At 44.2% G+C, this 14,122-nt stretch overlaps 1 protein-coding gene across 1 annotated transcript; it reads right to left on the bottom strand.

Moving 5' to 3' along the window:
* Positions 1-2,124: 2,124 nt before the first annotated feature.
* Positions 2,125-13,274, bottom strand: FGFR1OP2 (FGFR1 oncogene partner 2). The gene is made up of 6 exons (XM_066550071.1): positions 13,179-13,274; positions 10,197-10,333; positions 8,972-9,089; positions 7,933-8,075; positions 4,843-4,956; positions 2,125-4,502 (listed from the first exon to the last, which is right to left on the bottom strand). Exons 1-6 carry the CDS (start codon positions 13,180-13,182, stop codon positions 4,365-4,367), a joined length of 654 nt encoding a protein of 217 aa, XP_066406168.1. The 5' UTR covers positions 13,183-13,274; the 3' UTR covers positions 2,125-4,364.
* Positions 13,275-14,122: the final 848 nt, after the last annotated feature.

The following is a 14,122-nucleotide window of genomic DNA, read 5'->3' as shown; positions in this document are numbered from 1 at the left end:
GAGGGAGCCCCTCCAGAAGAATCAGTAGACTCCATTTCAAAATGTGCATTTTTCACTGAGCCTTGGAGCTTTTCATCTCTCTGCCTTCTGACCTGTCAGCAGCTGTAGGTCTGCAGTGATCTTGGCAGTGGTTTTTGGGGAGCTTTAGTGGAACTTTGGTTCCTGGTTGGTTTATCCAGTGAAGAGTCAGCATAAGACACTGAGCCTTTGGGTATGCAAGGTGAGTATTGTGTTAGGTTATTGTGCCCTTACTCAGGGGCAGGAAATGCATTGATATATTGATATATCCAGATTTATTTGGATTTTGTCAATGTCCATCTGGTTGCCTTCCCCTCCCATATCCTGGATTAGTAGGCTCTGGGGTCTGAGTTTTCTCTGGAAACAACAGCTCCTGTAATACTTGTGTGTTCAACAGATGCTTGTTGTTTATTGTATTTATTTTATTGCTCTCAGAGTCTGTCTGCTCCAGGCAGCCAGCTGACTCCTGATGAGCATGAAGGGCTTTGTGCTTCCTTGAACACTGGGATAAGTCAACTTCAAACCAGAGCAATAAACAAGCTCATTTTGGGGGCGAGAGGGAGTGGCAGGAGAAGAGGGCTGTGTAAAACTTCCCTGCCTGCTTCAGAACTGGATCTTCACAAGGCTGCCTCATCAGAAAAAGCATCAGATATCTAATATGCTCAAAATGAGCTGGATTCGATTTTTTTTTTTATCCTGAATGTTGACGGTGAGGGGGAAAGCCACATGCAGGAAGCAAAGAAGCACAGATGGAGAATTGTAGGAGGCAGCTGCTGTTTGCTTAGCCAGGAATGCAATGAGTTGTAGATGATGAGTCATTTAAAAACGTGTTTGCAGTGTTCCTGAATGTAGTATTGGAAAAGGGAAGGTGTTGATCACCCTGCATCCATTGGTGTGCTGTGCTAAGCTTCCAAGAACTGACTTCTCAAAACCAGCTCTACTGCTGCTCACTGCTGGAAGAGCCACCTCAGGTGTATGGATTGGGGGATTTCTGGTGCTGAGCACACTGCAGAGAAGTAATTGTCTGCCATTCTTCAAAAACATAAACTTTCACCTTGGGAAATGGAAAGAGACTGCAGCTGGGTTTGGTGGGTTTTCCCTGTGCCTTTTCTCTGCTGGTGCCTGAGGAGTGCTGCCAGCACGTGCTTCTTCCAAGACTGCAGTGACAAAGTGTTTCCCTCCTTGCTGAGCAGTTAGTTAAGGCAGTTGTCAGGTGAGTGTCTTCTGAACGTGGGCAATAAGGATATTCCCTGATACAAGGGCCACACTGGCTCCCAATGTCTGGGAACAGGAAGGTGGTTGCAGGCAGCAGGAACTCGGTCTCTGCGCCCATACAGTTCCAGTTCAGTCCCACTTATGCTAAATGGTCCATAAGCAAAGGAATGACTTGATGTAGTTTTGCACACAGCATCTAAGACTACAGCCTTCATTTAGCTGACCTGTGCTCTCTTATCAGCTTGGCTGGATAACAGAAGTGTACAGCCAATTTGTCACAGAAGAACTGATAAAAAATTACAAAATCTTTGTCCAGAGAAGCTGTGGCTGCCCCATCCCAGGCAGTGTTCAAGGCCAGGTTGGACAGGGCTAGGAGCAGCCTGAGATAGTGGAAGATGTCCCTGCCCATGACAGGGGGTAGCACAGGAGGAGCTTGAAGGTCTCACCTTCCCTCTGCCCTCATGCTGTGAGCAGCACCACGGTGCTCTCCGGCCAAAGTGAGGCCGGTCATGCCCCAGACACTCAGACTCCAAGCTCTCAAAAAAAAGTTCAAGTTTTACATTGCAACAGAAGACTTGAAATTTCCTCTTTTAACCAGAAAAGGAGCTTAAGGAAACTTCCTAAGCTTTTGGGCATTTACACAGGGATCCCACTACATGTAATTCTCCAGTGTCATTAGTTCTGTATTTTAACAATCTTCTAATCCCATGCGCTTATCAGAAAGTCAAAGCTGTTTTAAGCTTTTAGTTGTACAAACCAGCCAAATTTAGTTTCAGTCTGCCCTCGGCTGAACAGCTGCCACATAGAACAGTTTTGGTTACTTTCTTATCTTCTGTTGCCAACAAGGCTCATCTCGGAGCCAGTACCTTGCTTTAGGCATGGAGACATCCATGTTTTCAGTCAACTTTATTGATAAAATAAGTTTACTGTACAGTACACAATTCTAGCCATAAATCCTTTTCAAGCCATCTGCATTACAAAAATAACAGGTATGCAATGAAAAATAGTCACTCCACACACTGTGAAGGCTCTTTAAAATCCTACAGTGATCAGGTAGGGGACTGAAAGGGGAGATGTATCAAATGTGAAGACTAAGAGTAGATAAATTAAGTCACTTTTTCTTTGTAATTTACAAAAATAAACACTACTCAAGCATTATTTCCTAATAGAGCAACCTCAAAGTACTGCCACAGACCAACAACCCTCTTCTGTATTTGGAAGCCAAACCAGAAGTCAGCCATGAAGCTGAATTCAGCATCAAATGGATAGAAATGCCTCTTGACACCAGTGCGTGGTTGAAAAGATGCTTCTAGAAACAAGAACTTCAACAGCTGAACCCAAAATTCCTTGTAAGTTTGCAACAACAGAACTCTCCAGTGAAAAAAGATGTTGCTTCTGGTAAGTCAGCAGCTTGCAAGCCATGGCAGAAATGCAAAATCTAGATTAGAGAAGCACCAGCGAAGCTTTACAGATAATATAAAAGCAGACAAGAATATTTTGTGCTTGAGCTAAAATGTTCCCCCAGAATTTCCCCACGGCTGTTTCACAAGTCTGGAAACGGCCATAGCTTTTTTCCATGCATGTGAATGTCCTCTATGTGTTCCTAAGCCTAGCAAGAAGCCAAGGTGCTCTGCAGAGAAGCAGCAGCTTTTCCATTTCTAAAGCAGCCTGTGAGAATGTGGAGGCCTGATTTACCTGTCCTGTCAGCACATGTATTAATCCACTGAAAACCAGTATTTACTGCCTGCTAATGCTCCTTTCTCACTTATTTCCTCTTAAAAGCACCACAGGAAGGAGCAGCAACAGAGAGAACAGAACAAAGGTACTGAGCTGCTCCTAAGTCAGTTCAGTGCCACTGAAAGCTCCCCCTTAGGCCTGTGGAACATTTAACTCGAGCTCAGGGAAGCTGTGCTGGGGCACAGGAAGCTGCATTGAAGCTGGCACGCTTGGAAGTGTTGGATGCTTAGTTCCTTCTGTGTTGCTGTGACTGAAAATCAAACTTGACTAAGCGGTGGTTGATTTCAGGATAGCTCAGCTCGTGTTGCTTGGTGGGTTATTAAACAGCCAGAATGTGAAACTGTGGATGGCAGCTGTAGCTCCACAGTTTTCTGTAGCTGACAGCTTTCACTCTGCTTAACTCACTTTAAAACCTTCTTGATGACTAGCTAGTACTGGAGAAAGGAAAATTAAGACTACTATTGCAGGCTTCCAACTCTGCCATGAAGCTGCTTCCTCCTTCCTCCTTCCTCCACCCTCATTTCTGCAGCCACTGCTTTTGTGCTTTCCAGTTACCATTCCAGTTACCATTCCACACAGAAAGTTTGGGCAGGCAACTGGAGAAGAAAGACACAGGACTCATGTGGCTTCTTACTGACAGAGAACTGAGCTGGATTTCCCCTCTGAAAGGTAAAAGCTGAGGCAGAATTGTATTGCTAGCTGTGTGCCTGAGAACAACAAAGCAGGAACAGCTCTTTCCATGTTCTCACAATACAATTCAGTGCACAGATTTGAAAGAATCTTGTTTCATTTAAAAACTCCAAGCTATTGATTGACAGCATTCCTTAAGTTTAAAAACTGGCCTTGTATTTTAAAGCGATACCTCAAGGCTAAATGACAGAAATCCTTAAATTTCATGCTGCCTGTGTGCCCCTCCCATCAAAGAGGTTTGTTGCAAAATGAGAAGTCATTAAAACCAAAACAAAAGGAAAAAATGCTATGTGGATCATACACAGAGCATATTCATAAGTTACTACTTTCTAAGGCAGAGATTAGACTTGAAATCTTACCTTTATTATCGAAGAGTTGCACTGAACTTTGTATGAGCAATAATTTACATAAATTACTTGAAATCTCACCTTTTATCTGTAAAACAAGTTCATATAAAAAGAATATGCAATTCAGCAAGTGCATTAATCCATTTCCTACTGAGGTTAGATCTATGGCAATCAATCTGTCACTGAGGGTATTGCAGAACACCAGCTGAATTTATGTTACACAGTATAAAAGCCACTGAGCTGGAGTTGGATGTATCCTCTTGCTGGTGCCCTATTCAGTAACAAGTGCTTGACCAGTGCCCCCTGATGCTCCATTGGTTTAAGTGTGCAACTGAAGCTTGCTGATTCCCAGAGTCCTTAGCTTTTCCTCAGGCTCAGATCACTGCTTGTCACTAATCCTGACAGGGATGTGCTCTCTGATGCATCGTCCTTCTTGAGGTTCAGAAACGATTCTCTAGTGATTTGAAGAATTTCTCTCAAGCCTTTGTTTTCTTGCTAAAACCAGAGAGTGAAAAATACATTAGTAGGACTCCAGAAAGAAATCAGGTAAAGCCTCCCCTCTACTCCAAACTAATGCATAAGGAGTAAAACACTGACTTGAAATCAGTGCTGTGTCATCTTCTCCAAGGGAGCACATGAAGTTTCTGACCCTCCTGCTCTCTTGGAAGGGCTTTAAACACCCCCTCCTTGAGATTAAGCTGCAGCGGTGCTTCCCCTGCTCCAGCAAGGCAAGGGTAACACAACAGCAGCGAGTGACTGGGACAGTAACTCCATGAAACACCTGGAAGGATCTTTACTCCCTTTAATATCTGTGCCTCTGCAGCTTTCTCCTCACCTCCAGCTGGCTGATGCGCTCCTGCTCTTTGCAGCCGTGCCTTTCATCCACCTCAATGGCTTTTCTCATCACCGCTGCCATCTCTGTAATTTGGTCCACGTGCACTTGCAGCTCCTGAGATACAATATTTAGTAATATCTTAGTGATATATTTTCTGCATTATTAAAAAAGCAGAGCATTAAATGTTGTTTAGCTGCTGTGACATTTTTTATCACAGACCTCAATTTTGGAAAACAAATTCTCTCTAACATTACAGTGTGGCAGCCACAGTGGTCCTGTTTATTTAAATAAATCTGGTTTGCCTCACAGTGGAATCTGATAGAAGCTTAACTAACTGTGAACCCTGGCCTCAAAACAGCTACAAGATGGTGCTGTGCTTGCCCTGACCAGGCCCTTCTGTGCAGCAGGAACTGATGTGCGTTATTTTGGATATGCAAAACAGCTCCACTCCTGTGAGAACAGCAGGGAAAGCCACATTCTTTCCAGGTGTTTGAAACTGGATCTCCAGTACCAGTCCATGGACAGGCATTTTTTTCCAAAAAAGAGCAGGTGCAGTGGTCATCCTTACTATGTCATATACTACAAAACTCAAACCTGTCCTCCACTCTCTATTTTAGATACTTTTGCTTGACTCCACCTCCAATTCCAGCTTATTTGGGCTCTGGACTTCAGAGGTTCAGGATAAGGGTCACTGCTTCCTTTCCCTGCAATGCTGCATGAGAAGCCTGTGCCCCTCTGGCATTCACTGCTCAGTTAAGCCAAACGGTTTAAAGGTATTTCCAACAGATTTCCTTTTTCAACTTGTCTTTTATTCCAACTCTGCTGTGGTGCCAGTCTAGTTGTGCCTGACCTGGCCTTTGGACAAAATCCACAATATTTATTGGCTAGCATCAAGAAAAGCAGGACAGGAGGGTTGAAATGAAGGACAGTAGAGACTAAAGCTAAATCCCACCATTAAATGATGAATTTGATGGGAGATCTATACAGCTGGCAGATGATCAGCTTGCCTTTAAACTACCACAAAGAACTGCCTCAGCTGAATCATAATGAATCATCTGACCAAAACAAATACCCTTTACTGAAATAAACATCAGCCCTTTCCCCTCTGCCATTCCAGCTGCCCAAGCTATAATTTAGCAGTTGTTAAATGCCCACTCTCAATGTGAGGGAGCGGGGAAGAACTTGCTGTAAATCTTTATTTTCTTCTCAGTTTCTAGTACAGGTGATGACATGAAATATATTTTTTTAAGAACTCCCAAATTTAGCTTGACAGGAAGCTGTGGTCAGGCAAGGATGCACCCTTGAGAAGGACTGGTAGGAGCTGTGGGTTTCAGATATACTGCTGTTCTCCCTGCTTCCTGCTTTCACAGCTCAATACAACTGATCAATACAACTTCGGGCCTCTTCCAAGGTCACTGATGTTAGGTCAGACCCTAACACCAACACCAAACTGGAAGGCTCTGCTCTGGAAGGCACATGTGGAAAACAAAAAGAAGAGCGCAGTGACAGTGAAAGCCTCTGTGTATCTCTCTCTTTCATACACGTGGGGTTTTTTTCTCTCTAAAGAGATAAAACCAAAATGGGGCCACACCCATTTCAGGGCCTTGTTTCAGCTGAGCAAATTCAGACAGCACGCTTAGATCAGGGTCACTGCTACCAACACACACTTTTCTCTAGCATACAACACCGACAGAAGACACTATTTAAAGGAGGTGCTTCTTCATCTGCAGCAATCAATGCTCTTGTAATAATCTGTAAACAGGCACTAAAATAACAGCTTGCACTCAGGAAAATAGCATTACTGGGAACAGGGAGCTTAACTCCTTGGGTATAATGGATTTTTTGCTTAACAAGAGAGAGGTATTTAAAAAGTGTTTCAACATTGTTCAATCTTCTGAATATGAAGCTTGAGCTAGAGAATGAATAATGAAATTCCAGAAATCCTACGTGTCAGGATAAGGGTGATAAATCTTTTTCATCAGGCATTCATGAAGGAAGAGGTTTAATGAAAATGTTGAAGCCTAAATCTCCTGTTCCAATTACATTGTGAGATGTTATTTTTTCTTTTTTTGTTTCTTTTTCCTGTCTTTCCATTGAAGTGCTCCTAAATGAACTATCACAGTCCATTTCAGGATGGATTTCATTTTACCCCTCTTGTGTTGGCTCTCTTGAAGCTGGAGCAGGTGCTATACCATATTCTGAGGTAATTTCTGTTGAAAATTATTTTTATCTGTCATTTTTCAAGATTTTATGTTAAAGATAAAGCTCTAATCCAATAATATTTTTTTCATACCAATGGCAATAATTACACACATAGGATGCTGTAGCAGGCAAGAAAGAATCAAATTCTTAAATTCTGTTTTCCCAGTAAGCAGACCCTAAGTTTGCTTTGCAAACTTAAATTAGCTGAGGAGAAAGATTATTAAACACTTAGAACATGTTTGTCCACACAGCTGCATTGCTCTAATGATTATGTTACATTTTCAATGAAATGTAATATTTTGCTAAAAAGCTCCTGTTTAGATCTGTTAGTGACCCAGATTAATGAATTCCCCCAAAATTTAAAAGTCTTTCTGACTATTAAATAACTGAACATATACTTGTGTTTCTTGCTTCATCCAGTTAATCAATAGTCAAAAGGACTTTTAATTTTTAAAATTTATTTGCAATATTTAGGGGGAAAAAAATTAAATATTGAATTTAAAAAGTTTGCTCCTCCTACTCTCCCTAAGCAGAAGTTTATTAATGATTTGTTGGTGTCACAAGCATAAATTAAAGCTAGTCTAAAAGTCTGACTATTACTAACCTCTGGCAGTGTAACAGGGCAGTTGCCTTAAAGACTGAAGTGAAACAAAAGAAAATTAAGCAAATGCAGTAATGAAATGCTACCTGTTTAAAGTTCTAATAAATGAGAAGGTTGACTCACTCAACTGATAGTTTCCTGATCATGTTGAATGGGGTGGATTATAAAAATTAGGGCTCATTAGTAGTACATAGCATAAAAACTGACATGAAGTGAGCTTTGAATTGATTCACTACAAACTAAGGTTAACTAAAAAACAAAGCAAAAACCCTCAATGAAGTTATTACCTTGGAATGTTGCTCTTTTAACTTCATTATTATACTCGGATCATCCTTTTTGCTCGCCATAAGCAACCTAAACATCTGTTCTCTGTACTTGCTCATGATGAGTTCCAGAGCTGACTGGTGCTCTTCGAGAGACGTGCGCAGTTCTGCCAACAGAATTCAAAATGCAGTTAAGAGTTTAACACAGAGAACCAAATCAAAATGCACAAGGATTTCAGCTTGAGAAAACTGAAATGAGCCCGTAACTGAGTGTCCCCGCTCCCTGCACCGTGAAATCTACCCAGGCTCTGCAAATGGCTTTGATGGTGATCAGCCTGGGCGAAATCCTGGTCAGTAACAGTGTCTTTTGTTAGTGTGACTTTGTGTTCAGTGCCTGTGGCTGAAAAAAGCCAGCTGGAGTGCGGCTGAGCAGCTTTACCCCAGCCACTACAAGCCACACTGTACGAAAGGTAGGAAGGAGTTCACAGATCTGTCTTAATCTGCAGCTTGGTAAAACCAGAGTTGAAAAATGCTTCTGTTCAAAATCTACTGAGTCAAAAGATAAATAACCCCTGAAATAAGGCAAGACTCATCTGAATTGAGATCACTGAATCCTTTGCTGAGTGGAACTGTTAGAATATCTAAGACTTTCTTGGAGGAACAGTGCATTCCTAGTGTACAGAATACCAGAAGGAATTCTACTTCTCTACTTACACCGTAACTTGTCCTGGCTGTTCCTATTATTTTCAGCAGTCGTTGAACACTTCTTCAAAAAGATCCCTATATTGTAGAATAAAGTTCTATTTATTTCCTCACTTGTGCTGGACATTAGGTAAGGACCAAAAAAGGTAATTTTTCCCAAATCTCTCTTTTAATTCATCAGTCCCAGAGGTTGGACTTTAGGACTCTTGAACTGAATTTTGATCAGTTAAATTGGCAAATTGAAACCAGAAGAAAAAATTTCTTCTACAGCTCTGTTTTGAAAAAAGATCAGTGGTAAAAGTCTCACTATTTCCAGTGATACAGGCTGGAGCTTGAAAAGGGTAGAATATTAATATTTTACCTTTGTTTTCCTGTTGCAATTCCCTAATCTGTCTGTTTTCCTGCTGGATACCCATCACTAGAGTAGACCGAGGGCGATGTCTTGCTACTTCATTGAGCTCTTGGATTTCTTCCTGGTACTGGTTATTACAAAAACAAACCAACAAGGTACAGCATATTTGATTAACCAAAGGCAGGTATTACTCAGCAGGTCACAAAGCACCATTTCTACTGTCACTCACAGTCTGTAACCAGGAAGACAATGCTTGCTTTTAAATAATAATATCAAACACACACACCAGAAAGTGTTGCAGACATCCTGTCCTTTAGAGACACAAAAGCATCACCTTAGATGTGTGTCGTGGATGCTATTTAACCTTCAGTTAATGCAGGCCAAGTTCACCATCAGGCAATTTAAAACTCATAAAGATGTGGTAAAGACAAACCATGAGGTATTAACCTCCTGACATTTACTGTGGCTTCCCAAAACCTTAAGCCACCAGGCTGTGTGGGTACAAGTCACTCAGGCCCGAGTCAATGGATCCTGACTCCCAACACATGGGGATATGTAATACTCTTGATCTGAAGCCATGAAGCCTCAGCATGCCTAGTTTTACAGGGCTAAATTGCATGCAGGGTGTTATACTTTTATAGGCCCATTAACATATCTTGGGTTTGTTAAAGTGACAGGATGGACTCCCATATGGAAAGTCACAAGAAACCTTTACGTTTTCCCAGGAGGTGTCTTGTGAAATTCACACTCAATCTAACAACACGCCTTGAGCAGCTCAACATTAGAATAGAAGTGAGCACAAAAAAGCCCAAGAGGCTATTTTGGAAACAAAAGGAGACAGTGCAAAGACAAAGTATTCTGTACAGAAGAAAACATGTCAGAGCCTCTGTATGATTAAATGGGCACGCTGAAATTAATAAAATTGTGTAGTATTGCATTGGAGAGCAAACCAAGAGACACCACAGAGCGGTTTGTAAGATACCAAGCCCATTTCTACCAGCATTCTTCAACTAAATGCTTGTTTTCAATATTTAAACTGGAGTAACTGTGAAAATGTTTTCACAGTCTCAAACTATATGAACAAGCTATTTTTAGATGAGAGCCACACCCCTATCTAAAAACACCGAGTGTGCATTAGAGGGTTAACCCAGCAGCCCGCTCATTCCGTGCAGCACAGAAGCCCCCAGAGCTGGAAGTGCTGCACTGGCAGGATAGGCAGGGCTGGAGAGCAGACCTGTTTCATGGCTTCCACCCGCTTGTTGAGCGCCGTGGTCTGTTCGATGAGCGCCTCGGCCGCGCTGTCGTGCTCCCTCAGCCGCTCCACCAGCGCCTTCGCATCCGCCAGCGCCTTCTCGATGGTGCAGCTCATTTCTGAACATGACAAAGGCAGCGCTGGCACGCAGCACCTCTGCACAGCACAGCTGCCAGAGGCAGGGCACCCAGCACAGCAAAGCTGGGCAGCACCCCTGCTTCTGGCAGAGTGATACAGAAAGTAAAAGAATGTTACATGAACTCATTCCTTTTTAGTGCTACTTATTTTTAAATTTGCCCTCCTAACAGATACACTTCAGGATAACCAGCACAAAAGAGAATGCTGAAGGACTACAGTGGCCTGGAAGATTCTGATGACTTAAATCAGCAGGGAAGGAGCAGCTCAAACTGATGGAGTAGAGAAAATCGCTCAGGCAGAGTTCAGAAGACAAAAGGCTCGTGTTTTGTTCATGTCTATAACTGAACACAAACATTGGTGCGTGGAATGGAACTGTGACATTTTCAAAGCACGAAGAGAGACAGCAATTCAGCTAATGAAAAGAAGCAACTGCACCCTTAAAACATCGCCCTTCCACCTGCAGCACTTGTTCACAGGAATTACAGATTGCCAGAACTGCCAAACTTGCAAAATGCTTGTGTCTATTGCAAACAGTACTGGCCTTTACACTGCAATTTTCATATTCATGCTTGGTAGGTTAAGTTTCGAGACCAACATTTTCAGTCTATGCTTTTATTTTCTTTTAAGGAACCTTGGACTTAGTCTACTGAAAAGGAAATCCATTTAAACTCCTTGAACAGTCTTCAGCAATCAAACAGCAGCAATAGAGGTTTATGAGATTTATGGGCCTTGTTTATATCAGGCTTAATATTTGGTTTAGGAAATGTTCTAAGGTACTGAAAGAATCTATTAAATCCATTTCTTAGCCAGGCTATTTGCAAAAGTAAAGATTTTTGTAAGCATTAAAGATTATTGAGTCTTTCCTCAGCTACATGAAAAAAAAATCACTTCAGGTTGATTTTCTAACTTTCTCAGGGACCTTTACCAATCATAGCCCAGGATCTTATGACCAACTTAAAGAAATCCTCAAATTTGCCTCAGCTGACCTTTTGCTCCTATCCCAGGTAAGCAGCAGAAGGAAGGATATTTCAAACACTAGACATTTTACCTGTGTGTTCTGGGATTCATGTGCTACCAAAAGCATCAGCACTTTGGCATGTGCAGGTTTCCTGTTTATCAGATAACGGTGACATTTAACTTTCCATATGATGTATCTGAGACAGCCAGGCCCCCAGCAGAGTGCTGGGCTATCACAGGTGCTTAATTTATTCACCCTGACTAAGCACTTGGAGCTCTTTCAAATACAACATGGAAAGGAAACACAGTGCACTGTTTTTAGAGATCTGCTTTTCTTGCTCCTGCCTCCAGTCAGATCTCCTATAGAAACATCCCAGACAAAAGATGACCTTCTCCACTAACTGGCTGAACTGCTGCAGAAATTGATTTAGTGAGATCCATGTTGCTGCTGAAGAGCAGCCTTTAATTCAGCTCACTCTCCAGGAATTCTCTGACCAGTATAAACAAAGCCTCTGAGGCCTCTATGTGAGCTGGGAATACATTTGGCATTCAGACTACAATGCACTTAACACCTCTGATAATTTGTCTGCATGCACATAAATTTTTAAACAGCATCTGTTTAATAGATGCACTTTCTTGTTTTTGCCCCAGCCCAACCATGTCAGAGAAAAGGAAGTTTGTTTGTGGCAAAGGCACTGATGTTTCTTTTCCCAGGAAATGTGCTGGGAAAGATGTGTGGAACACAGCCCCAAAAATTCTGTAGTCACTGTCCCCTGTCAGGCCAGGGCCCAGCTTCAGTTTTCAGGCAGCATCTGTACCTCAAAAAGCAGAATCACTTTTTGTATCATGGTGATTCACAGTGGCTCCAAATCATGGCTAGGATACCTTTCAGTATCCAAGACACTGGTCCTAATCCTTGAATCTTAAAATGCTCTCTGGCTACCTGTGAAAAACAAAACCTTTGCCTGATCCTGAAACTGAGCTAAATCTGTGAGTTAGCCTGGACATTTAGGGGGTGGAAAAAGCTCCAAGTAATCATTAATATAATTGATTTAAGCAAATTCTTATCATGTATTACTTTTATGAGCATGACTACGGGAGCTGAAGTTAATGATTCCTGAGCCCTGCCCTAGCAGAGATGCCCAGTTGCACAGATGCTCGTTACTGCAACCTTGTCAACAGGTAGCAGAGCCCCAAGTCACCCCAGCAACACTCCTACTGCACACTGTCACTTCCTGCTATTTGCTAATGGCATTCATCATCAAATTAAACACCAAAAAACAACACCAAAGAGTAAAGATCTCTGTGCGACCACCGCCTTCTCCTAACTTTCTGCATCTTTCTTTTTTTATCCTTACTGGAAGCCACCTTTTCCCACAGCTTTTGGGTTCTGTTACCACGGAGACCAGTTTGGCAGCGCTGAGCCAGAATGCAATTTCCAAGGAATTCCAAGGAATTTAAGCTGGTGCAAAGGTCCCGGCGTGACAAGAGCATCCCGGGGGTGTCACCGCCGCACTCCCGGCGTGACAGATCCCGGGGTGTCCCCTCCCGGTGTGACAGCGGCGTCCCGGGGGTGTCACCGAGGGGAGCGTCGCCTCCTGTCCCCAAAACGCGGCGCCACCGCGACGCTGAGGGGCGACACCGGCGCCTGTCGTGACACCGGCGCGAGCCGGGACACGTGAGGAGTCCCGGGCCCGCCCCGGCCCGCGGGTCTGAGGTGGGGGCAAGGGGTGTCCTGCTCCTTCACGCCCCTCAGGGCGCCCCGGCCGTGAGGCGTCCCAACGCAAGTCTGCCCGCGCTCCCGATCGCCCGGCGGCGGCCACAGCGGCAACTCCCCGCCGTGTCCCCGAACCCCTCCACGGAACTCACTCATGCCCGGGGCTCCGGCCGCGCCGGGGGTGCGCCCGGACCGGCCCCGACCGATGTCAAATGGCGGCGCCAGTGGAGGCCAGCGCGTCCCGTCCCCGCCAGGGGGCGCCGTGGGGAGGGGGCGGTACCGGCCGCGCACCGCTCTCGCGAGAACACGCCCCTCCGCGGCCGTCGGCTCCAAATCTCGCGAGAGAACGCCCCGCCCTCCTCCACATGCCGGGTCCTGCAGGTGTGAGGAGGGTGTCGAGCCAAACCTCGGGATCTGTGTTGAACTGTACATCAGCAGCTCTAGCGGCACACGCAGGATTAAGCAGTTGCACTGTGAATAGGTTTAGATTGGATATTGGGAAGAAATTCTTCCCTGTGAGGGTGCTGAGGCCCTGGCGCATGGTGCCCAGAGAAGCTGTGGCTGCTCCTGGATCTCTGGCAGTCTCCAAGGCCAGGCTGGACGGGGCTCTGAGCAAGCTGGGATAGTGGAAGGTGTCCCTGCCCATGGCAGGGGGAACGGATCCGGATGGGCTAACAGGGTCCCGCTCAGGCCAGGGCGTTGTGTGATTCTACGGTCGTATTATTTTCTCGTCTTTTAAGAAAAAAAAGGGAGACAGTCCCAAAATGACTGGGCTGTATGGCTGAGGGCCATCAATGGTGAAGTCAGCAGTAACACGGGGAAAGCTAATGCCGGCGATCGCAACCACCGACTCCCTCCTAAAAACAGACCCCAGACTCAAATGGAACTTCGGCTGCGCACTAATGAGCGCGAGAAGCCACAGACACACCCAACAAACAGGGTTGAGTACTAATTAACAAACAAATTACGTAAGTTTCTGCCCCTGATGCTTCTGTTTCTTAAAATGTATAAATAGTGTGTAGTTTCGGTGATCAGGGAGCCTCTCGCTAGCACGCTCCGTCTCCCTGCACGCTGGAAGACAGAATTCCCACAGAAC

This window comes from Molothrus aeneus, chromosome 5 (assembly GCF_037042795.1).
Source record: "Molothrus aeneus isolate 106 chromosome 5, BPBGC_Maene_1.0, whole genome shotgun sequence".
In the NCBI taxonomy this organism is placed as follows: Eukaryota; Metazoa; Chordata; class Aves; order Passeriformes; family Icteridae; genus Molothrus; species Molothrus aeneus.
Note: the sequence above shows the minus strand (reverse complement) of the source record. Positions and strands in the feature narration are given on the sequence as shown.

Excerpts from the sequence above, each read along its gene's own strand:
- FGFR1OP2 (XM_066550071.1), bottom strand. Across the intron at positions 9,090-10,196 it reads GGGTGGAAGCCATGAAACAG|TACCAGGAAGAAATCCAAGA; the intron begins GTCTGCTCTCCA and ends TGTAATAACCAG. Across the intron at positions 4,957-7,932 it reads TAAAAGAGCAACATTCCAAG|GAGCTGCAAGTGCACGTGGA; the intron begins GTAATAACTTCA and ends ATTGTATCTCAG.